This window comes from Canis lupus, chromosome 35 (genome assembly GCF_048164855.1).
Source record: "Canis lupus baileyi chromosome 35, mCanLup2.hap1, whole genome shotgun sequence".
NCBI classification, from domain to species: domain Eukaryota; kingdom Metazoa; phylum Chordata; class Mammalia; order Carnivora; family Canidae; genus Canis; species Canis lupus.
The window spans coordinates 20,070,783-20,096,931 of NC_132872.1; the positions used below are offsets into that span (position 1 = coordinate 20,070,783).

General features: G+C 36.3%; 1 protein-coding gene across 14 annotated transcripts in view; it reads left to right on the top strand.

Annotated features, from left to right (window-relative positions):
* The window catches only part of CBLB (Cbl proto-oncogene B), a 409,409-nt gene that overhangs the window by 348,094 nt on the left and 35,166 nt on the right, over positions 1-26,149 (top strand). For 11 of the 14 annotated variants that reach the window (XR_012024387.1, XM_072812047.1, XM_072812046.1 and 8 more), the window contains 6 exons: positions 1,935-2,120; positions 3,661-4,026; positions 10,760-10,854; positions 22,130-22,276; positions 25,668-25,765; positions 25,881-26,012. Coding sequence is in view for 13 of the 14 variants with exons in the window: in XM_072812047.1 (XP_072668148.1) it covers positions 1,935-2,120; positions 3,661-4,026; positions 10,760-10,854; positions 22,130-22,276; positions 25,668-25,765; positions 25,881-26,012 (1,024 nt within the window). In the remaining variant the exon portion in view is untranslated. The remainder of the gene's footprint in view (positions 1-1,934; positions 2,121-3,660; positions 4,027-10,759; positions 10,855-22,129; positions 22,277-25,667; positions 25,766-25,880; positions 26,013-26,149) is intronic. The other 3 variants (XM_072812050.1, XM_072812054.1, XM_072812058.1) reach the window with 1 other exon arrangement.

Consider the following 26,149-nt stretch of genomic DNA (forward strand, 5'->3'; position numbering starts at 1 on the left):
TGTCATGACAATATTCAGGCATATCTGAGAGATGGACTAGATGATTTTGTTGAGCCACTCAAATTTACTTTTAAGAATATCTCAGGGTGCCTCAGTGGCTCAGTCAGTGAAGCATGTGACTCTTGGTTTCAGCTCAGGTTGTGATCTCTATGGGTTTGAGATCAAGCCCTGTGTTGGCCTCCCCACTCAGCAGGGAGTTGGTTTGAAGATACTCTCCTTTGCTTCACGCCTCCCCCCCCCATTCTCTTTGTCTCTGTCTCTAATACATAAATTAATCTTTTTAAAAAGCAGCCTTTACAGTGGGGACTGTAGCTCCCCACTCTTTAAGTGTGGTCTGTGCATAGTGACTGCCCTGCAGGAAGTACAGAATGGACAGGGAGAGTAAAAGAGAGTAACTTGACCTTGAAGAAGCCTTGACAGATAGCCCTTAGCTATATAATCAAAGGCCAGCATCAACAGTGAGGAATCGTTGATAGTGTGGGCCCTTGATACCATGTGGTTAAAATATTACTTGACTTTTGTCTTCCTTCCAAAACCCCATAACCCTAGTCTAATCATGAGGAAAAAACACCAAACAAACCCAATTTTACTAAAGCCTTATACAGTGTAACTAAGTGTGGATATGAACACAAATCTATCATTCCCCCTCAGATAAAGACAGAATGGCTAAATCTTTCTCACTGTTGCTACAGTTCAAATTAAATTGTCAATTGTTGGGATCCCTGGGTGGCGCAGCGGTTTGGCGCCTGCCTTTGGCCCAGGGCGCGGTCCTGGAGACCCGGGATCGAATCCCACATCGGGCTCCCGGTGCATGGAGCCTGCTTCTCCCTCTGCCTGTGTCTCTGCCTCTCTCTCTCTCTCTATCATGAATAAATAAACAAATAAATAAACAAATAAATAAATAAATAAATAAATAAATTGTCAATTGTTGACATTGACTGCTCTTATAAAGATGAGTAATGTTAGGGGGAAAATGGGTTGATAACCAGCTTAACACTGAAAATACTAGCATTAGGAAACAGATGACTATCAAAGCATCGGTAGGTATAAAAATCAAGCCTAGATCTCCACAGAGCTAGTAACTTAGCCTTGAAAAGGGGCTGCCTACTATTTCATAACAATATTGTTTACGTTGGTGAGGCCATTTTATTAATTAGTATGATTATTATTAGTATAATTAGTATGAAATCACCAGCAGATTATGTCACATTAAAAGAAAAATCCTAAAATAAAAAAGGGTTACATACGTACAAATCAGAGTACTTGTTGCTGGCTTTTCATTGCCATTTTATCTACAAGACAATGTAGAAAATTGCAGTAGAAATACAAAACAATGTAGAAAACCTGCAGTAGCAAAGAAAAACATTTAACTTGATATCTTTTCCATATGAACGCCTGAGGAAAATACAATTGGGCTATTTTTATTTTAAATACACATTTTTATTTTTTAAACCCTGCTTGATTTAATTAGGATGTACGAAAGTAGGGCTATGCACTGGATGCATATTTTATATGGAACAAAATGACTTCTGAGTTCTAGAATACACTATAAATCAAAGATTTAAGAAAATTTCATAATATAGAAACCAAGAGCAGTGTGCATTACTGCATTGTATGTTTCTGGTTTCCTCATAAAATGTGGACGGGGTTCTGAGGGAAATGTTTGCCTTTGATTGTTTTTACACTATGTTTCTGCTCTTCTTTTTTTCCTAGGCCTTGTCTGCAATATGTAAGAGAAACTTACCCATTTATTTTTTCCCATAATACTGCCCTTGAGGGGCCATGTGAGTGCTTCCCATCTATTAATCAGAGTAAACTGAGTTTAACAGATGTTCAATGGCAGACACCTTCTCAAACCAAATGTCTTCCTTAAGAACTGAAAAGCCTGCACTTTGCACATCAAATCAACATCCTCTTTCTCTTCTCTGTTCTAGTGCACTGATAGGCAAAATTCACCAGTCACATCACCAGGATCCTCTCCCCTTGCACAGAGAAGAAAGCCACATCCAGATCCTCTCCAGATCCCACATCTGAGCCTGCCACCAGTACCTCCTCGCCTGGATCTAATTCAGAAAGGCATAGTTCGGTCTCCCTGTGGCAGTCCCACTGGTTCACCAAAGGTAAACCGATTTTACTAGAAACACAGATCAGTAAAGTGACAATTACGGATTGCTCAGATTCCTTTGAATTCCATCACTTGTATTTCTTGTGCTCTTAATTGTTTATGAAGAACTTTGATGTGTTTCTCATTTTATTTATGCTGAGCCCACTATCCTATTTTTGCTTTATTACTGTAAAAGTTACATAATTATTCAGAGAGCGTAGGACTGTAGTGTCTCCCTGATTTGCAAAAATGCATAGAAGAGTAAATATAGTTATTCTGTAAGATAGATTTTAAAAGTCATTATATGTATTAAAATAAATTGCATGCCCTTATCGAATGATATTTTACACTCATTTTCATAGTGTCATGACAAGAAAAATGTGATGGAAGTATATTTGCATAAGGGCTTATGATGTGATAAATTATCACCCAGGTTTCAAGGTGACTCAGAAGAGGCAATTATTTGTATAGTACTTTTTATACCTGAAGGAATTAATTACAAAGAATTACAATATTTGCAGAGTAATTACATTACTCTTTAATATTAAAGACGTAATCCTAACTGTATAAATCTAATAAGCCTACAGTTTGTTTAGTTTTGTGAGGACTTTTGTTTCCAAACTTGATAAGGGTGTATTTTGCTATATTAAATATAAGACTTAAAAAGTTAATTCCATTTGGGTACTATACTTTAGAGAGTCTAAGATGAGTCAGAAGCACAATATTTTAGTATTTGATTGTTCTCAATTACAGGTAACTTGATTTTAAGATCAGATTAAGACTTTTTAGGATGGCATTTAGTTAGAATTATGTAAACATTCAGCACATTCCTTTTTTCTGTAATATTTTCTAACGATAAAAGCACAAAATCATCAGATGAACCATGTAAATAAAAATAAAACCATAAAAGTCATATAGATTGAATTCAGGTGCATGTACCTTTATATTTCCATATGGGAATTAGATTCTTTTTTATATTAAGGATCCATAAGAATTCAGATAAGTTGTATAAGTAATTCTCTATTATTTGTGATTTTCCACTATTCTAGTAATAACTGGTAAAAGACAGGATCAGAGCAAATTTGCCCCTTAGTAGTAGCTTTATGTTGCAGCAGCAAATAAGAAAATGGCTTTTATTCTTTCAGAGATGTTACAAATCAAGTTGCTCTTTCAAAAAGTAAAACAACAATAACTTTGCTAGTTTCTTTTCTCTCTCCTAAATTGTAAAAGAGTGCAAATAAATTAAGAACTGCATATTATTTTCAACGAGTCAAAATCATTGTATAATTTTGATATTCTGCTACTTTTTCCTGTGTAGTCTTTATAGTCCATAACATTCAAGTTTATGTATTCATTTTCTACATAAGCTTCTTATTAATTTTTTTAACGTCATTAACTGATGATAAAAAGAAACATTAAAAGATGGCACAGGGATCTAATAAAATTCCATTATGGCTTAGAAAACAAAAGTGATAATAGACTAACTAGCCAAGAAATCATTTTTCAGTTCATGGTGCAACTTCTAATTCATTTATTTTTCCATTGTATCTCATCAGTCTTCTCCTTGCATGGTGAGAAAACAAGATAAACCACTCCCAGCACCGCCTCCTCCCTTAAGAGATCCTCCTCCACCTCCCCCTGAGAGACCTCCCCCGATCCCACCTGACAACAGACTGAGTCGACACTTCCATCACGTGGAAAGTGTGCCTTCTAGAGACCAGCCAATGCCTCTTGAAGCCTGGTGCCCTCGGGATGTGTTTGGAACTAATCAGTCAGTGGGTTGTCGACAATTAGGGGATGGCTCTCCAAAGCCTGGAATCACAGCAAGTTCAAATGTAAATGGAAGGCACAGTAGAATGGGCTCTGACCCTGTGCTTCTGCGAAAACACAGACGCCACGATTTGCCTTTAGAAGGAGCCAAGGTAAGGAATAAGCAAAGCAGAAGCTAAACAGTCTGCTCGAACTCTTCTGACAGGAGGTAGTATAAAAGGTTGGGCAGTGTTTTTTTGTTTTTTGTTTTGTTTTTTTGCCTGGTGTGGGCACTTCCCTGAAGGTCTTTAATTTTCTCCAAGTTATAAATAATCAGAAGCTCATTAAAACTTAAAAGAAGTCAGGAAGAAGGTTCTAAGTGATGATTTAATTTTAATGTGAAGACACCAGACAATTTGCAGGAGATTTATTTTACCTTCCCTTATTTCATCTGCCAAAACTTTTTCCTATTAATAACTTGTAGGTGGGAGAATCAGTACTGTTGTGTTTTTTTTTTTTTTTTTAACTCCTCTGGTTCTGTCTAATCTGAAAAAAGTTGACTGTAGCATATCATAAATCGATCATTGGAATTTTTGCCAACGATAGTCACCTTGCGTGTCCAGGTAAAATGAACTTTTCCCATATATAAAGGCACCACTTGCAGTTCACTCTTACAGAGTAAGCTCTTCATCCATAAAACTGAACGAGACCGTCACACGCACATGCATATACATGTGTGCGTGCTCACACATGCTCATTTGCCAAGGTTAAGTGGTAAAGAGAACTTTGTGTATTTAACTTCAGTGATTCTAGGGTAGCCAGGATATGAAGAGTCAAAATGTCTAGTTTGGCATTCACAGCAAGGGGAGGAATGGTGGGAGTTTGCCCTGACTCTGCCAGTAACTCACCTTGGTACCTTCGGTATTTTAAATATATCATCTGTTTTAAATATGAAGAACTCTAAAGGTTTCCCCCAAGGTCGTCTAGAAGGTAAGTGAAAGAAAAAGTACTAATAAAACCACTTTTATAGTGTTTTCTGAAAATGGAGTGCTTATCATCCTCAAATGTACATTCCCACAACCTGAAATCTGGATTGGAGGGATCTGCTGGGTTTTTTTTTCTTTTTTCTTTTTTTCCTTTAGTTTCTATTCCGTTTCATTCATATATGGTCCTACTTGTCTTGAGAAGAGGATTGGAACAGCCTCTGATGTGAATTGACAGGTTATATCTCAGCAACATATTACAATTTATTTCTTGAATGGACTTTGGAAATACTTACAATAATTATCTTAGCCAGTTCATTGAAGACCTTTTATTTCATGGTTCTTTTACATAATATGTTGTATAGTGTAAGCACTAATACAACCTGCCCTTCTAAGCCCTAGAACACTACACTGGCTGTTAATTTTTGTATGGAAGGTTACCATTTTTTAAATTGAAGTTACTATTTCATAACTTATAGGTATGAAATTTTATTTTGTTAATTATAGGTATGAAATATTAATAGTGACTTCAGTTGTGAAGATTCCTTCAAATGTTTTGTATGTGAACTTCTGTGTCTTGATCATTGATACATATTAATATGCCAGAGAACATTGAGGAAATTGCACAGTATCTCACTGAAAGGTGGATTTTAATCTTATTTAGTTTTGGCTAAATAAGCTTCATTAAGATTCTTTAAGGCCTAATCTCATATATTGTGTGTATTAATAATGCAGTGTTTATATTCTCAAAGTTAATTTCACATTACAACCAGATACAAAGTTTTAACCAAAATTAGACTTCTAAGATTTATGATTTCAGTCTATTTCTTCAACTTCTGTGGTGGATGATAAAAGAAGGATTTATATATAGTGAATGTAATAAATGCTGTAAGACAAACATCTCTTTTTCTCTCTCATGATCTTTATGAAGGACCTTCAATAGGCTACAAGGTACGTCATAACTTACATACAGTAGAAAAAGCCTAACTCTTCTTACTCATTTCACTGTGGGGAAACGTAAGAGGCTGGCTTCCGCTAACATCTAACAGAGGACTGGGTCCAGCTGGGATCTTGTGGCCCTCAGTTTCTGGGCTCCTGCCTTGGAGTTTTGTTTCTTACATCTTTATGGTGCTTACATCCAAACCGATTAAATTTCACATTTGTAAGTGCTTTCTATATGCAAGACCCTCGTGGTGTTCAGGATAACCGGCATCGCAATGCTCTCTCCCCTTTCAAATTTAACCAAATGTTTTAATAGCAGAGAAACCATTCAGCTCCTTCAGGCAGAAGGAAAAATGACAAGGATAAGGCAAAGCTGATAGCTGCATTTTAACCTGACTAAAAATCTTACCAGCACAGATCAACCAGGCTCTGGACTCAGAACAGAGTTTTATTTCCTGCTCTAGAATTTACTGGCTTTATGAATGTAAGCAACTTATTACGTCTTTGCCCCAACTCCACTTATTTTTACCTTTTTTTTTTTTTTTTTTTTTTACAAAGAGAAAGATTTACTTATAACATAAAAAATATCTTATTCTTTTTTTTTAATTTAAATTCCAGCACAGTTAACATACAGCGTTCTATTTATTTCAGGTGGTCAGTGTAGTGATTCCACGCTTCTGTGCATCACCTGGTGCTCATCAGCACAAGTGCACGACTTAGTCCCTGTCACCTATTTTGTCCAGAGGGTGAGCAAAATACCTCCCCTCTGATTACCATCAGTTCTCTAGAATTAGTGTTTCTTGGTTTGTCTCTCTTATTTTCCTTACTTTATAAAATGGAAGAATAATAGTACCTTATCTAGGAGAATAGTTAACCTCCAAATAAATCCTCATGCTCCTCAGGCCTGGAATCAGAAGTAATAGCTAGATGTGAAGTAGCAGTGTATGTTGTAACAGCTGACATTTTCATTCAAAATCATCATCTCTTTCTCCTTGCTCTCTATTTAGCATAATTCCTAATGAGTATGTCGCAAGCACTTGGTTGGTGAGTTAGTCCAGTATTTAAGCTGATGGTAGAAGCAAGAGAGTGTGGGTGCGCTGGGGTGGGGTTGGGCACGGGCAGGGAAAGGGCTTGGAAGAAGAAGACATCCACCGTATATACAAGGAGGAAAACCCATTTTTTAATATATTTTTTCAGCACTGGCCTCCAGCAAAAGGTAGAATGTCATTTTCTTGTTTGAAATAGGAATTTTTTTCCTCCTATTTTAATGAGAATGATAAGTGTTAGGGTGTATCCTCACTCTCCGTACTGTGAGGTGTGCAGTTTTTAAAACATTTCATCCTGGGAATAAAGGGGGGTGGGGCTCTAGAATGGAAGCTGATGTATCTCCCTGTAACCCTCCAGTCTCGCCAGTTGTAAGCCAATACATTCTTGTGTGAAGTAGGGACAGCACTCATTTAGACTTGTTTTCATTAGAGGTTATACTTCAAATGAACGCTTCTCTTCCCATTTTAAAGATAAGAAAACTGGAGTAAGCATGAAATGCTTAAATGAGAACTAAATGTACCTGAAGAGAAGTAGAAGTTCATGTAAATGAGAGACAACCCGCTTCCCTTCATCATGTGTAGTCCTCTCTCAGTTTGCCACTGCCCACTATCCCCTGGAGACATTTGCCCTTTGTATTTGCATCTTCTCTAGATAAATGGTAGGGGGGGGGGGAACAAGAATAAATTAAATGCTAATCACACCTTCTGCTACCTGTAGGGAGCTGTGAGGGAAAGAGCCATTGAGTTCATTGTTGAAATGAAGTGTAAGAATTCTCTGTGACTTTCTTTGACTTCCTTTCTCTCCTCCCTCCCACCTGGCACAATCAAATTAGCTAAGGTAATACTTGACTTTTAACGGGAATCTGTAAGGTAAGCATTATTAGGCTTATTTATCATCTTTTATTGGTAAGAAATTTCTTTCCTGTACTACTATTTCCTTTGTCTGAAATTCTCGGATTCTAGCCACAGTTAGAAACCTACTCTTTCATAAATGTTTTGTTGGCTAGATGTTTATTGTTGGTGGTGGTTTATTTTAATTAGTTGAGGTGAAAAGATTTGCATTAAAATGTTTTAAAGTATCTGGATACTTGAAATTTATCTACTTATATCCAGATACTAACATTGCATTGAACTGTCTCTATTCAATATTTTGGGGGTAGTGTTTGTGTGGGTTCACATATGTGGGACGGGGAAAATGGGTTGCATTTGGGATTTTGTATAAATAAGTTCTGTCTTAATTGTACTAAGATTATCACAAAAGTATGTGTTTTCCCTGTATATCAAGGGTCCCAAATACTTAAAGTATTTAATTTTAGCTTAAATTTTAGCTAATACCTGAATCATAAGAAGACATTTCAAACTTCAAGATTAGCACTAAATGCTATCTTGAGGCATGTAGAAACATATTAATCTGGGATAACCTAGAATTTATAATAAGTTACATGATAACTCAGATTAAACTTCTTCCATAAGTCTAAACTTCCCCTAATATATTCACATTTCTTCAGCCTGTTTTAGCTTTATGAGTACTTAGGATATTCAAGACACCAGGGGAAATACAAAATGAACAAAGCAAAGTCTAGTGGGAATGAAACAGGTATATGATTAGTTAACTAAGAGAATAGACATAGGAAAATCATTCAGAAAACACAATACGGGGTCCTCAAGAGGAAAAAAGAAATCTAATTGAGCTGCATTGTAAAAGAAGGAACAAAGAAAGCTATGCGTAAGAAGGTCACTGGCTACAGACACGAAAAGATTAGTAGGTGTTTCTGTAGACCTGACAGGAAGGAATAGCATGAAGGTGGGGAAAGTAGGCATAGTGAAGAAGTCAATTTTGGATGGACGGAATATGGAGAGAGAACACGTAGTGTAGATTGAAACCAATAATAGGGATCCCTGGGTGGCGCAGCGGTTTAGCGCCTGCCTTTGGCCCAGGGCGCGATCCTGGAGATCCGGGATTGAATCCCACGTCGGGCTCCCAGTTCATGGAGCCTGCTTCTCCCTCTGCCTGTGTCTCTGCCTCTCTCTCTCACTGTGTGCCTATCATAAATAAATAAAATAAAATAAAAATGAAACCAATAATAGAATTGTCCTGAATTCTACACTGTTATCTTTAGTTTGCGAGACAGGAAAAGGTTTTAAAGTTTGTTGTTGTTTGTTGGCAGAAGAGTAATAGGATCAGAATATTTCAGTTGGTACCATTTTCAATGCAATTGTGGCTGATTTGGGACAGTCAGCTGGGAAAGCAGAAAAAAAAGATGTCTCCGTTGAATTAAAGAAGACCTGAATCTGGGGTCCCTGGGTGCCTCAGTTGATTTAAGTAACTGACTCTTGATTTTGGCTCAGGTCGTGATCTTAGCACAGGGAGCGTGGAGCCTGCTTAAGATTCTGCCTCTCTCTCTGCGCCCCCTTCCGCCTGCCTTGCCGCTCTTAAGAAGAAGAAGAAAGCCTGAGTGCATGGGGTTGCACAGTAAACTGCTTCAGTTGGTGCTATCAATCTACACATTTGAGAAACTATTTTTCTCTCCTATTTATAAACAGGCTTTTCAGATTTCCAAAGAATATAAAATATTTATTTTTAGCTCAACTTGTAACTTACTGCACTCACGCAGGTAGTGGCAGCTAAAATGATTCTAAGTCTATTGGAATGGGTGCAGGTGGGAACGTGGAATTTCGAGTGAAACGGTGTTTGCGATCTGTTTTATCATAATGTGTAATTATCATATGGCATCTAACGAGGGAGACGTGCAAAAGAGAAATTGGAATTCTAGCACAGGTCCTAGTTTTTAGATGAAACTTCAGTGCTCTAAGATCTAGATTGTGTAGCTCTGAAATGCAATCATTGATATATTTCAAATGTGTTCTTTAAACCATGTTTCTTATTTTAAGTTGATAGAGAAGGATGTGGACTTTTATTTTAAACATTCTAAAGGCTTCAGTACCATTTCAGAAATATGAGGGGAGGAAAAGAAATTGGTAGGTCATAGATGGTGCTGTAGAGCTATTCAGGTTATATTATAGCTTTTTGCCCCCACATCAGCCTACCTTTTAAATATGAATTAATAAGAGTTTAGGTAAGAGCCACACTATAAAACTCTAATGATTACTTAAAGATTTTAAAATACGCCTAATTTTTTTTGTACGTGCGTGAATATACAAAGTTATTCTCTCTCTCTCTCTTTAAATGGCTTTAATTTCAAGTTGTTGGATTAGTAACAAGCAATTGTTCAGTCCCTGTAGTGTAAAACTGAGAAACTGGAAATCGGAAATTCTTATTCTGAGTAATTAAACACTGGTTCTCTACGGTACCTTATGAGCAAGGTAATAGTTTTAGTTTGTGTTGTTCACACTGAAAATTTCATTTAAAATTGCCTGCACTTTGAAAGCCAGAACGGGTCTCTAGTTGCCAATAGTGTTGAAGCTCCAAGCCTTGAAAGATGAAAGGCCTTTCTGATTGTACTCATGTACTATTTTATCAAGAAGTTTAAAAATATTCTGTTAACTCCAGAGAGAGATGATTTAGAACACTTTTATTTGGGAGAATTGAAATAAGAATTGCACCAGTACTGCTTTCTTTTTCCTAGAGAGAATGGTAACTTCTCAATAAAAATTTATTGGTATTTGGGGAAACTTTACTATCTTTGTATCTAGCCAATATCTGATTTATAGAAATTAAAGTACATATTCCTTCTCAATATGTATAAGAATCATGTCGTATTATATGTTTTACCTATAACTCGGTACTCCTTTGGGTGGTAGTGAATAATCACTATGGTGCTACTGACTCCCTAAGTAAATTATATGATATTTTACTTGTCTAAATAAACTGAAATTACATATTCTTTTCAAAATTATAGTTCTTCTAAGAGCTGCTGCTGTTTTAAGGTCCTCCACAAGTTAAATTCTAAACCGACCCTTTGATGTCCTTTCAGGTCTTTTCCAATGGTCACCTGGGAAGCGAAGAGTACGATGTTCCTCCCCGGCTTTCACCTCCTCCTCCAGCTGCCACCCTTGTCCCTAGCATCAAGTGAGTTACTTGGAGATCATTTGTCCGTGCATAAAGATACGATAATAGTGGATGTGAAGTACACAATACAGAAAGTACAAAGTGAATAGAAACTTGAATAGAAAGTCAACAAAAATGATCCAGCCAGGTTTAGAAACTAAGGTACCAGAAATCAAGATCCTTCCTCTTCTTTGCTGGTAACCACAGCATCTATGATACTTATCTAACTCTGGGATTACATGTGGGATTACACATGGAAGAACAGGGAGAGAAAATTTACGTCATCTTTGTACCCGAGAAGAGGAAAGGAGCTTTTCCCTCCAATTTACCTCTCTCCCTGAGTGGTGTCACATTTATCCCAACTATCCAGTGTGGTATCAGAAAATAACCTTTGATTCTTTCAATTTTCTCGATTCCTAAACTTATTCAGCCACTAAATCCTATTGATTGTTCTTTTGAAGTTTTTTATAATCAGCTAAATCTGCCCCATTGCCTCAGAGTTGGACAACTGAAAGAAGCTTACCCATGATATGTTATGATCTTAGAATTAGTATAAATGGATTTTAAAATGAGTTAACTGAAAAATAAGTTAACCTGGGTTGTCTCATTTGAAACACGAGGACACAAGAGACACATTGGACAGTCAGTTAAATGATATATGTACCCACGTCAAACCAGGATAAAACCAGGTCTCCTGATTCCCATTTTCCTATTCTTTATGTATTTTTTAAAGATAGATTTATTTATTTGTTTGTTTGTTTGTTTGTTTATTTATTTATTTATGATAGAGAGAGAGAGAGGCAGAGACACACAGGCAGAGGGAGAAGCAGGCTCCATGCAGGGAGCCCGATGTGGGACTCGATCCAAGGACTCCAGGATCACGCCCTGGGCTGAAGGCAGGCGCTAAACCGCTGAGCCACCCAGGCCTCCCAGTAGTCTTATTTAATATAAAGAGTAGGAGGGGATCCCTGGGTGGCTCAGCGGTTTAGCGCCTGCCTTCAGCCCAGGGCGTGATCCTGGAGTCCTTGGATCGAGTCCCACATCGGGCTCCCTGCATGGAGCCTGCTTCTCCCTCTGCCTGTGTGTCTCTGCCTCTCTCTCTCTCTCTCCCTCTCTCTCTCTGTGTCCCTCATGAATAAATAAACTCTTTATAAATCAATCAACCAATCAGACTACCTGCCTTTTCTCCAATAGATTTTGTTTACACAGCTGAAATAATTTAAATTCTACTTTCCCCAAACCACTTTCCTACTTAAAACCTAGCATTGTTTTCTTTCTTTTTATATGCTCTCTGCTAGCAGTAAGATCCACAGGATTTTACCCAACTAAAATATTGTTCAGTAATTCCTAATGCTTGCCCTCCAGTCTTGTCTTGATTTTTTTTTCTGTTTTATTTTTTTGAGTTTTTCAAGTTCTTCTCTCCTGTGCACCACCCTTTCAGAATCTTTATTCTAAAGGTCCATGTCTCAGGCTCTATTTCTTTATGAAAACTTCTGTGACCCTTCATTCATAATGATAGTAAGTGGTAAAACTAATTCTCATTTTTCCTACAGTTAACTTTCTACACATTTAACTATGTAGTCTGCTCCATGGTTTTCTATTTTAAAGTGCTTCTCCACATTGAAAATATTAGGGTTTGAGAACAAAACCTTTTTTATTTTCTGATTCTTCCATAACACCTTATTGTTTTGAGATGTAGTGAATATATTGAGAATACCTGGTTGCTTGGTTGATTATTGGGTAAGATCTCACCTCTAATTGAAAGTCTTAAAGCATCTTCACTTCTTCCTCTGCTGGTCCCCTAGAGACCTCTATACATATAAATACAAAAGAAGGATAAGCTAAATCCCAGCCCCCAAGAAATTTACACTCTATTTTAGAAAATTAAATTAAATTACATGGAATCACTAGAGAACATTATGCACTAAACTGTACAATTCTTACTTGTTAGTTTTACTTAGGCTTGGAGGAAAGACTGTTACAGGCTTTGTAAGTCCAAAGATGTTTATTTGAGAGGATGGAAATTCCCTAACAGAGAATAGACACAGTTCAAAAAGGGAGTGGACGAGAAAAAGCAAGAGTGTGAAATGTGACATCACTCAGGGGACAGTGGGAAACTAAGGTAATTGGAGCATTCTCCAATGGTAATTCCTGGGAGCTGCCAGATAACGTAGCTGACATAAAAGTTGGAGTCAAATACACATATTCTGTATAGGAAGCTCTAAATCAGTAAGAACTATATGATATTCTAGCCTCAAATGAACTCTGGATATATGAATATGTAGTAAAACATCTAAGTTCAATTAACTCTGATAATTCAGAGAATATCAGAAAATGAAGTAAATAAAATCTTGCCAATTGGAGATTAAATTTGAGTATCGTTTATTAAATTTATATTGGCAAGTGGGATAAAAAGCAGAGGTTACAGTTTGCTTCCTATATATTTAACATTAGATACCTGTTTCTCCTACAAATTAAGAATAAATTCATAGGATAATGTATTTTATTGATATTTATCTACTACTTCAGTTTGTAAGTGCATGTGAATATATATTGTCCCCATTTACTCTTGATTTTTCCCTCAGAAACAGTGCAGTTGCTTTATTTAAACAGAGAAATACTTTAACAACATATGTTTAACAGCAAATTAGTTTTCAGTTTTACATGCTGCAAATTAACCATAATTAACAATACAAGTGTTGACTTTTAATGGCACATTTATCTCTTCAGTTTTTTATTCTGACAATATAGGTAGCAGTTGTTTGTTCTATAAAATATGGAAACTGTAGGAAAGAATTAATGAATATATAAATACAAGTGTATACATGCTCCAAATATTAATGTCTAGAGTTTTAACGTTTTGACATTTTTCAGACTTTTACTTTGTAGTGCGAATTTTTACTAAATTATATTTGTCTTGAAATAAGTTGACCAAAGCTGAGTAAGTTATTCCTTGGCTAAATAGCATACATACCGCCTTTAAAGCCAAGATAAGAATTTTGGTTTGGTTAGTTTCAGAAGGTTTCCATCAGCACTCTGACGTGACCCTGGTTTGCATTTTTAAAGAATTTCCCCGGCTGTTATGTGGAAAATTGTCTTTGGACAGCAGAAGTGAAAGCAAGACCAGCAGAGAGTATAGTCATCTGCTGTGGTAGACCAGTCAGAGATCGTCAGGGCTTTGCCTGGAGTAACAGTGATGGAGATCCTGGATCAGCTTTGGGCATATTTTGATGCACTTGTACCCATTAATAAATTGGATATCTGTGAGGTATGAGAGTCACTGACGACCCCTACATGCATTTTTGGCTAAAGAAACTGAATTGTTGGTGCCATTTCCCAAAGTGAGGGAGACTGGAGAAGGAACAGATGTGGGAACAGGACAGAGTGATAAAATTGAGACTTAGGGATCTGCTGAGTTTGGGATGCTTATTACACACACACACACACACACACCCCTAAATAGAAGTGTTGAGGGAACAGGTGGACATACCATCTAAGCTTTAAACTTTATATTATATTCAGGTTACTATTTCAGTAGGTACCATCTAAAGCTAATAAATTTATTTCTACATGCCCAGTGCTCAAATTTAGTAGATGGGTTACACTCTTAGACACATGAGTAGAACTCTGAAATTTTTAACAATATGGAACTTATATATTAAAGCATTACCTTGCAGTAGACTATACCATTTCCCCCTGAAATGTTAATTATAGAAAATATAGTTAGAACACTTCTATAGAGTAAAATTTTAGTAGACATTATTGGTTATTATCAAAATATCCCCATTTATATACTAAATTGCTAGGGAAAATAAACTAGAAATGTCACTTTGTGAATGTAGCATCAGCACCTGCCACCGCTCACTGAGAGTCACCAAAGAGGTCCACACTTCTAACCATCAGCATCTGTGCGTGTGAACGTGCACGTGATTGTGGTCTTTAAACAGTTGCCAGAAAGGTCTCTATATAAATCTAAGTGTGATACGATAAAAGCTAGATCAACGTGAGCGAAATGATTTGGCAAATTCATGGTAGGGGGGAAACTTTGTTTTGTTTTGCATCTAACTAGAAAGTGGATGACAGAGAAAGAAGAGGAAAAAATACTAAGCCACGAGTGATATTAATACAAATACCACACTGTAATTTAAAAAAAAATTTAAAGGAATGGAAATTTTTAACGGAAATTAATGGAAAATTTTCATTTTGTATGTGGCGCATACCGGGCTTCATTGCTTGTACTTAGTGTCAAAAGAGCCCGAAAACGTGTTCCATTATCGTTCACCTGAGGATCAGTGTTGACAATATGTACTTTGATTTGACATGAATCCTCTCTATGCTCAGTGATAAGAAATTAGTATTATCTATTTAAATATAAGAAAATATGGTAGAAAACTTTTTAATGGAAGACAAAGCTGTAATTAAGGGCTACTCTATTTTCTTAATCCTAGCAAATGAATATGTTTGCTCTTTTATTAGTTTCAGAACCAGTTTTCCTCTGGTACCGTAAAATCTTTTTAAGACTTGCCAAGACATTGCACAATTTTTGTTTGTTTTACCTTGGGTCAATGAAAAGGTGCTCTATTACCCAAGATGGCAGTCTCCTATAAATAACATAAATTTAATAACATAAATTGTTATTTATAGGACATGACATGATATATAGGGGATGGTAGAGAGTAGGTCCTTCTTTTCAGTTTGTTCACTCTGATCGCTGTGGCATTCTTCTTTTGTTGTATCATGTAGAATGTTTGTGAATTTGATTTTGACCTACTGATGTGACTTAATATTTGAAACTCAAATTTAACTTATGAATTGGTGAGATTATGCAGGAAAATACAGTTTTGTTCAAATCTCCTGCAAAGCAGTTTGCCCATCCTAAAATAGGTTCTCTGGTGTTCTGTGGAGAAGCCCTAGAACCTACATGATACATTGATGAAAACAGTTGAGGGTTGCAAGTCTATAGTTTTAAACCAGACTCAACAGAAAAAGCAATTATGTGTAGAAAATGTACAAGATAAATATGAATATTATTTTTCTTTTTATTATACTATTATAATTTCTAAATTCACGTAGAATTGCAATTCCTTCTCCTCTTCTGTGGGAAAACATTCGGTAGATGGCTATAATCTGGATAGGAGGGAATGCCACTAATTCCAATAATGTTTAGTTTTCTCTGACTAAAAGCTATGATGGGAACGGTTACAACATTAATCCTAGTAGTCTGACAAACCTATTACTTATAATTTACAAAAAAAAAAAAAAAAACATTTATGATCACAAAAAATTAGGTAGCCTTAGAAATGTGAGCCATTTGGGTGCCTGGGTGACTGAGCTGGTTAAGTGTCTGATTTGATCTCAGCTCAGGTCATGATCTTGGCTTCCTTAGATGTGAGCCCCATATCAGGCTCTGCACTGAGCATGGAGGCTGCTTGAGACTCTCTCTCTCTCTCCTTCTCTCTCTGCCCCTCCCCTTGCTTATACTCTCTCTCTCTCACTCTCTCAAAGAAAAAAAAACAAAAAACAAAAAGTGAGCCATTGGATTCTATTTAAATATACAGTATAAAATGTATTCCTTATACGGTCTCTTTTTTGTCCCACAGAGGCATAATCTATCATATATTCTCCATTTCTCCATAAACCTACTGATCTATTGATAGAAAACGTGTAGGGTTAGAATGAGATTCTGTTTTCATTTTAAGTGAAGGCATCTTTCTACAAGATTCTACAAGATTCAAGCATCTCTTAGTTCCTGTTAATAAGTCTAAATTCACGTAGTAAGTTAGTTATGTCATCTTAAGTTATTTGAAAAACACTAAGAATATTCAGCGTATTTGTGAAGGATGCTTATCTACAATATCTGAAATGAGTTAAAATGAATTTTTAATCTTAAAATGAAATTTTTGCAGTGGTTAAAGCATAATTTATGCACAGTAAAATTCAGCTTTGTGAGTTCTAATGCATAGCTTTGTAATCACCACCACAATCAAGTTATAGAACAGTTCCTTCACTGCAAAAAACGCCCCCGTGCCTTATGTCAGTTTCTCCCCTCACCCCAAACCCCTGGACATTACCAATCTGAATTATGTCCATGTAGTTTTGCCTTTTCCATAAGGTCATATAAATAGAAACATGCGGTGCATAGCCCGTTGAGTCTGGCTTCTTTCTACTTAGTATAATGCTTTTGAGATTCATCTGTGTTGTCAAGTGTATCAATAATTTGTTCCTTTTTATTGCTCCAGAGTAAGCATTCCAATTTAAAACAACCTATAGGGGCAGCCTCCATGGCACAGCGGTTTAGCGCCGCCTGCAGCCTGGGATGTGATCCTGGAGACCCGGGATTGAGTCCCACATCAATGGGACTTCCTGTATGGAGCCTGCTTCTCCCTCTGCCTGTGTCTCTGCATCTCTCTCTCTCTCTCTCTCTCTCTCTCTCTCTCTGTCTCTATGAATAAATAAACAAAAATCTAAAAAAAAAAAATGTTAAAAAAAAATCAAATAAAACATACTACGGCTTGGTTATCCATCCCTCCACTAGGGACACTTGTGTTTCCAGTTTTTGGCAATTACAAATAATGCCACTTTAAATATCATCGTAGGGGATCCCTGGGTGGCGCAGCGGTTTGGCGCCTGCCTTTGGCCCAGGGCGCGATCCTGGAGACCCGGGATCGAATCCCACATCAGGCTCCCAGTGCATGGAGCCTGCTTCTCCCTCTGCCTATGTCTCTGCCTCTCTCTCTCTCTCACTGTGTGCTTATCATAAATGAATAAAATAAAAAAAATATATATCATCGTAAAGTCTTTAACATCCAACATATATTGGAAAGATAGATTCTCAATAAAGGTATGTGTTTCCTCGGTATCTACTTGATTTCTAAAGCAGAACCCTTAAAAATTTTAGAGATCTATATTGGTTCTGAATAAGTTCCTTTAAAAAAGTCACTTAAATTTGTTTCTCCAATTTATATACAAGTCTGTGAATGCTATAATTAAATCTTATAGGAAGGCTTAATGTTAAACTTAATAATAGACCACACCAACTTTTCTTGATGTCATGAAAGAACCTTCAAAATCACTCTGATGTACTGAGGAAGTTATTTGTGGCATATATGCAATCACTTCAAATACAGCTTTATTTTATGTTACCACTTCTCAGGGCAAGGACTTCCCTGAGTTAACTATTTTCCCTGTTAGTATTGTGACAGTAATACAAGAGATATGGACTAATACATACAACAGGTTCTGAAGATCTGATTTTAAGAAAATACATTTTTTAAAACCTTGCCTGCAGATATGATTAAACAAACATTTTTACATGTAGAAAACGAGCAAAATAATATATTTAAGATGCTTTTCTAGATTATGAAAGAATCCTAAAAAAAACATTGTTCTTTTTCCCTTAGCAGCTTGGTCACCTATTTCTCTGATAACCACTCATTTTTGTCTAAAAGCTGTGAGTGCTCCCCTGGACACACATCTGCCAGGCCTTTGTTGACTCAGGGTCTAGCTGGAAGCATTTTGCAATTCAGGACAGAAATAGATGACAGACATAGATGAGTACATAGAAAACACAATGTCCGTGAAGGAACATATACCAAATACACATAATTGAACAAATTAAAGTTGAAAGAAACCGGTTTTGTCAGGCAATGTCACAGGAGGTTCGTCTATAGACAATAAAAATGGATATTTCAACTTTGCCTTTCTTCTGGAAAAGTTGATGGACTAAAAGTGCGTTACCAGGAACTCGCTCAGTTGAAGGAAAGAAAAGCACATGGCAAGGGTGGTGTTGGAGTTATAGGTTACCTAAATAAAGCCAGTGGGATATGCAGGTCACCCCCCTCACACCAAGGATGTATAATGCTCTAGAGGGGTGTATCTGTGAGTTTGTTATGAAATGTAAAAATCACTAAGAGCAGCATTAGAAAATATATTCTCGGTTTCTTTCAAGTGTGCACTTGCAGAAAATGGATGTATTTCTCACAAAGGCTCCAATAACTAACACACAGTGAATTTAACAAGAGGTGCAGGTGGGGGAGAAAATGACTGTGCGCCTTTGAGGGAATGTGTCCTTGTGCATTACCAGCGGATTAACTCCAGAATGACAGCCACCATGCAGAATGCTGGGCCAACGTATGAGGCTAATGTAAAGGGGATGAAGTAATGGGTGTAAGTGGTAAGACGGTTTACTTGGCAGCTTTACCTTGGAAGCAGCCAAATGCAATCTGCTCTATTTTGTTCCTCTGATATCCTAAACATTTCTCAGAAGCCAAATCAAGGACCAAAAATTTTCTAGTGTCCATAGGTTAGGTATTTTCTCCACTGCCAAAGGTAATCATACATGATAGCTACCGAAAATTGTTAAACTTGTTATTTTACCACTTAGTTGCAAGTAAAATCGAACCTCCTTTTTGAATTAGTTTGTGAAGGGGAAGAAAATCCCACATACAATTACAAATCGCGTAATTATTTATGTGCACTGAGATGTCTCTTATATTAATTGTATGCTTTCTATACAACTTCTTTATCTTCTGTGTACCTTGTCTTTTTATTAAAACTATTTTTTAGAGAAGTGTAGAGTGATGAGAGGCTTTATGTTTTTTTAGATTCACAGCACAATTGAGAAGGTACAGTGGTTTCCCACATACTTCCCGCCCCCATACATGCCTTGCCTTTTCCAATACCGGCATCTTCTACCTTCATGGTACATTTGTTAAAACAGCTGAACCTGTATTGACACATAATCACCCCAAGTCCATACTGTACATTCCCATTTTTTATGATAGAAACTGCTTTTATTTTTCCCCTTCAGAACTGGACAAGATTAATTTGATATAAAAAGTTATATAATGCTGAATAAAATGCACTGGAGTGAGGGGCACCGGGGTGACGCAGTCAGTTAAACGCCCGGTTGAGCATCCAGCTCTTGGTTTTGGCTCAGGTCATGATCTCAGTCAGGATTGTGAGATTGAGCCCAGCATTATACTCCGTGCTGAGCATAGTGTCTGCTAAAGTTTCTCTCTTCCTCTCCCTCTACCCCTCCCTCTCTCCATGCATTCTCTCTCTAAAATAAATCTTAAAAAAAAAGTTTTTTAATGCACTGGAATATTATAAACTGGCTTATCTAAGTAGAATATTATATTGATAGAAGAAGTTTGCATTAAAAATACAAAGAAAAATCTGACTCTTTAGAACTTATTAAAACGCTGATAAATGGGATATCTAAGCACTTTTTTGGATTTAGATACAAATGCCACTTGAAGACATTTTTCACTTCTAGATATAATCCACTAAAATCCATTTAAGCTAATAATCTATGATTAGTAAATTTTAGCTTTAAGCCCTTATTATTCCATAAAATCTTAGATGGGCTTTACTTCTCATTTTCTTCAGAAATACCCCATCTGTTGATTTGCAGGAAGGCACAGGGGGGGAGGGGTGTGTGAATTACCCCGATGAAATTCTTTATCGTTGAAGAGAAAATATAGAATCAGCCATAACGGTTGTGGTTTCAAAGACTGCCCATTCTTGTCTCAATATGCAGTCCTTCTTTGGAAACTCTTAAATCTTTGGAAGTAATCCACAACAGGCAGATAGGTGGATGTTGTTGAACAATTGGTCAGTAAGTCTTTTCCTTTTTCTTTTATACAAGAGATATGCTTGAATTGCATAGGAAAACAGGATTCATTATGAATGAAGGTATATTAGGGCATAGAAAGGATGTATATTGTTTCATTTGCTAATAGAACCCATTCTGGTCCTTGACTTAGGTAAATAGATGTCTGTGTTTATAAGGCTTAGAAAGGTCATGTTTGAAGTCCCTACTCTAATACCCATCAATCGGATCACCATTTTGCAATTCATGTTCTCACCAGCTCTTCTACTTCTTCTAAGGTTACACCACAGGAGGTGTCCCCCTTAGGTTATTAATAAGGTTATGAGCTTGGGCTCTGGGCATGACAGTGGACTTTCTGTCACTGTGCTTTCATCTCACTCTAAACTGTCATCTGAATTCAGAGATAGCTCAAACAAACAAGGATTCAAAAATCCGCATTGAAAAAAGTCTTCAAAGACAGGTAAAAAAATATGCTTTTGAAAAGTCTTAAGAGAGACATTTCTTTAGTCTTTGAACTTTCTAAGGATTCAGATACATAGTTGAAACTTGAAAACTTGAACGTTTTTCACAATGTCTTCTTGTTATGGGCGCAGAGAAAAGCCCTTAAAATTTTTCTCATTCTAGCTAGTGAGAAGAAATCTAGATGAAGTTATTTCAGGCTTTATGGCACATATACCAAAGGACTCTTGCTCCCTCTACAGAAGGTGCTTCAATATTGCAGTCACAAAGATTTTTTTTTTTTAATATTTTTAATGAAACAGAGGTTCACAATGATTAACAAAAGCTTCCGATTTATATATTAGCAACAATGTCTTGCAAACTGGTTGGATCTCCTAAAGTTAGGGTAGGTTTGTGTGTTTCTTGCATAAGCAAGGGTCGGATTTAACTCCATTAGCAACAACTGTGGAAAAACAGTAGGTTTTGTTTCCTTGTTTGGCTTTGTTTTGTTTATTTATTCTCATAGATGGGTAAAATGCCTGAAAATTTCTTTTGATATTAGGTAATTGTTGTACTCATTTTTGTTCTTTTTTATTTAGCCAGGGAATTGAAGCCATAAAAATAATGTACTGTACCTCAAAGACTTAATAAGTTCTCTTATTATCTACTTCTAATTGTTCCAGTCATTTTTAGTTCTTAGTAGTAGTTGGGGCAAAAAATTAACAATTTGAATTGTACTTGAACTTCACAGGAGAAAGAATTCATTTAATTGAATTTTTTTTCAGCTATAGGTAATATTCACAAGAGACAGAAAGTTTGACCTTTCTATAAAGACTTCACTAATACATAAAACTACAATGCGTATATATTTATTATCTTAATTTACCCACTTAAGTTAAATTGGAACAAAATGGTAATATTTTAATGACTTTGGTTTGGATAATTTTATACATCTTTTTAAACTTTAAGACCTTTTTAATCTGACAGGATACTAGTTTTTCATACTGTGCCATTTAAAGTTATAAGTATGAAAATTCTTTTATTTCATCACTAGAGTCTTAACAAAAGATTGAAAATCCTTTTCATTTGTATTTAGTATAAGAATAGCCCTTCTGATGTTACCCTGTAATGGAAAAATGAACACAAGTGACAAAGTAGTTCCTTTGATTTAAGTCTATCACACCCGACTCCATGTTCTGAATTGTTATGCTTAAACTAGACTGGATTTTCTTCCCTCTCTGGTAGGTGTACTGGCCCGTTAGCAAATCCCCTTTCAGAGAAAACCAGAGACCCAGTCGAGGAAGATGATGATGAATACAAGATTCCTTCATCCCATCCTGTTTCCCTGAATTCACAACCATCTCATTGCCATAACGTAAAACCTCCTCTTAGGTAAGCATACGGGCAGCATTTATCACCTCACATCTCACAGCATAAACATTATCATGTGTGGTTTTTGTTTTTAAGCATCTGAATCACATGTATTTAATTAAAAATCCTTCCTGTTCAAAGCCTTCTCTTCCTATATACCATTTTCTGCATTATTTTCAGGGAAAACTAAAAGATGCAGATTTCTCATTAATCAGGAAGTCATTTAATTAAATAAATTGACGAGTAAATCTAATGGACCATTTTGTTGGCCCTTTCCCCACTTAGAACAAATTATAGTCTGATAAAACTTTGCTGTACATTATGTATTGCGGTGATTCATGAATTTTCAGTACACTAGTTTCAATGCATTTTATCAGTTCTAAGCACCTATCTCAGAAGAAAAATCAGTGCTCAGAAACAAAGTATTATCCGACCTTCCGTGGAATTTTTTTTTCATGATATAAAGACTAGTATATATTCATTTCCCTTCTTGATATGCTACCTACTTCTATTCATCATATCCTGAAGAAGTCAACAAACAAAAACACAACAACAAAAAAAACAAAGTATTTCCCTTAACTATCTTTTTTTTTTTAAATCAGGAACTATTTTACCTTTCCTTAGATCAAATAAGAATGTGAGGAACAGTGTTTTTCTTTTTTTCTTCTTGTCAGTCATTCTTATAATAAAGACATTCTTGGTCTTCGAAATGGCACTCTACTGAGGTATATAAGAGTTATTAAAAATGAGTAGTGTGGGGCAGCCCGGGTGGCTCAGCGGTTTAGCGCCACCTTCGGCCCAGGTCCTGGAGACCCGGGATCGAGCCCCTTGTCGGGCTCCCTGGATGGAGCCTGCTTCTCCCTCTGCCTGTGTGTGTCTCGTGAATAAATAAAATCTTAAAAAAAATAAATAAAAATAAAAAATAAACATGAGTAGTGTGTATTGAAATATTGATGTTTTTAAATTAGAAGGATGATTCTACACTTAAATAATTGAGTTAATAATCTGTGGTCTCAAATATTTTTCTTTTTTCTCATCTGACTTACATGAGGTACTCAATAAGTCAAATCTCAGTTTTAAACCTTACTTTGTGAACTCATTTCCTTAATGTGACGGAATCCCTGGAGCTCTGCTGGGCATACTGAGGGCTCGGGCCCAGCCTTCCTGCCTCCCAGCATCTCTCGATTGAGGATAGAACTGCCGAACACCTCAGCCATCTATGTCATCTTTACTTCATGGGCCATTTCGTTTTCAAGGTCAAGTCCATCAGTGGAAAGCATTTTATGAGTGGAGTGTTTCTTTCTTTCCAGATGAAAAATCTAAAAAATGTTTTAGTGCCTTTCTTTGAGTATCACACTGAGGTGAAATCCAATGCTTGGAAAAGAGGAGCAAATCTTCATTTTAGCCAGAGAGGTATCTACAAGAGTGACCCTCGTTCGAATTATCAACACTCTGCAGAGTTCTTATCCAGGATTACTAACATTCTGCAGTCTAGGGTTCCATATTTCAAAACAAAAACCAAAGTATTTCTTGCTAATCACTGGTGTTTAAGACATTTATTGATAAAATGGTGTCACTGAGAAGATAAATAACTGAGAGGCAATTTGTTATATCAGAAGAACCAAATGTCTACTACTTTTATTAGAGGGAAGTTATTCCTTCACATCAAACACAAATTGTCACAATTCTTAGGTCTTTTGGCTCTTACAAATGTATAGTAATTTTTAAAGACTGAAGTAAGATGAGCTTTTTTGGTTTCCTTGGGATTTCATTTTTTTTCGAGAAGCTGAAGAAGTGAGAGGTATAATTTCAATGCTTTAAATTTTAATTGTCAGATCATATTGGATGAGATTTTTGGTGGCAGGCCTCCCAAATCCTGAAAATAAATTTGAATTATGACCACCATTACCATCTTTCTATTGTTATAGAGAAGTAATAAATGTTGATAATCCCTAAACTTAATTGGAGAGAATTTTTTATCTAATTTGTTCTTGAAAGCCGATGGATCAAGTACCTTCTTATGTCCTCCAGAGAGCACTCTTTAAGCTTAAACACTTCTTTCCCAATGCATTTTCCCACTTTGGAATATCAGAAGAAATAAATTGTCAATATGTGGAAAAAGTTAAACAGTAGATGAATAATTCAATTCAGTTTCAGTAAAAATCCATCATTATTATGAAAATTCAATACATGATAACTATTTTCAAATGAACCATCTCTGGCCCCTGAAATAGATGTGGCCACCAGAGAGAATGGAAATGAATTTCAGATGAAGCCACTCTTGCAGTAACTATTTAAATATCCACTATCTCCTCCATTATGTATGTACTTTTACTTTGCCCCAAGAATTCAGAGTAAATCAGAAAAAGGAAAATATAAACTCTGCTTTCTATAGTTTTTTGTGAACAGAATAACTTGGTGAGCAGAGTTCGTTGTTACACAGCTATATTCTAAAGACAAAATATGGGACGCCTGGGTGGCTCAGCAGTTAAGTGCCTGCCTTCAGCCCAGGGCGTGATCCAGGAGTTCCAGGATCGAGTCCCACATCAGGCTCCCTGCATGGAGCCTGCTTCTCCCTCTGCCTGTGTCTCTGCCTCTCTCTCTGTTTCTCATGAATAAATTAAAACTTAAAAAAATACAAAATATGCCCTGTACTTTGTCTTCCCACTATCTTCCCATGCCCCAATTTTGTCCATTATGTTCAGAGTATGATTCCAATGTCCAATACAAATAACAAAAATACTTTTTTAGTAAGTATTATCTTTCACAGACCCCCAGATTCAAATATATGTTGTGTACCCAAGGCCTTTGCCAAAGCCATTTTTCTACAGTTGTCGGAAGTGCGAGAGTTTTCATCCTAACAGTAGTGAAATCCTAAAACAGACCTCAGGTCTTTGAATATGTCTATCAGAATTTTAATGAAACTACAGAACATTTAATAATTCTTCTTTGATGGGTTCAGTTTATTATAAGGAAAGCTTAAAGTATAGAAATAAAAACATGTTAAATACTATCAACAAATAATAAAGCTGTTGGGACTATTACATATTTGTTTTTGCCTTACTGCATGTTTTTCTTCAAAACTTGACAAGGTACTATTGAACTTGTCCAAATATATGTTAATTTTCACAGTTGTGTTTAGCTTATCAGCAATTTTTGTGGCCCTTGTAATTGTTGATTTCACTTTAAGAAAAGATTGTCTTTCATGAGCTATTTACTTCTTCTTTGTAAAAATAGTTCTGAGTAAGAATGTCTAGGAAATATTTCTTATACTTTTTCCAGAAAAGGAAATTACATTTACTTTCAAGCTTTAGCATATGATCAGGATTGCTAGTTCCTATCACCCCTCCAAATTACTTTTAAATGGAAAGTAATTTCTCTTATGATTTTTGTCCTGTGATCTCTGCTTTAGGTCTTGTGATAATGGTCATTGTGTATTGAATGGAACACATGGTACATCTTCAGAGGTGAAGAAATCAAACATCCCTGAATTAGGCATTTATTTAAAGGGTATGTATAAAACATATTCTCTTTGTGTTCTACATCTTAATGGTCAGAATTTAAAGGCAAAATTCCATGCCATTGTTATACTGAAAATACATTAAGATTTTGTGTTATCCTCTAGGAGATGTTTTTGATTCAGCCTCTGATCCAGTGCCATTACCACCTGCCAGGCCTCCAACTCGGGACAATCCAAAGCATGGTTCTTCACTCAACAGGACGCCCTCTGATTATGATCTTCTCATCCCTCCATTAGGTTGAAACCTTTAAAAAAAGTTTTCAAACAAGCCACCCTGCCTCTTCTTTCAGTTAATATCTGAATGATCAGATTTCAGAGTTCAATGTAACACAGATTACAAGATTACGAATCTGTCTGAATTAGAATGGATTCTC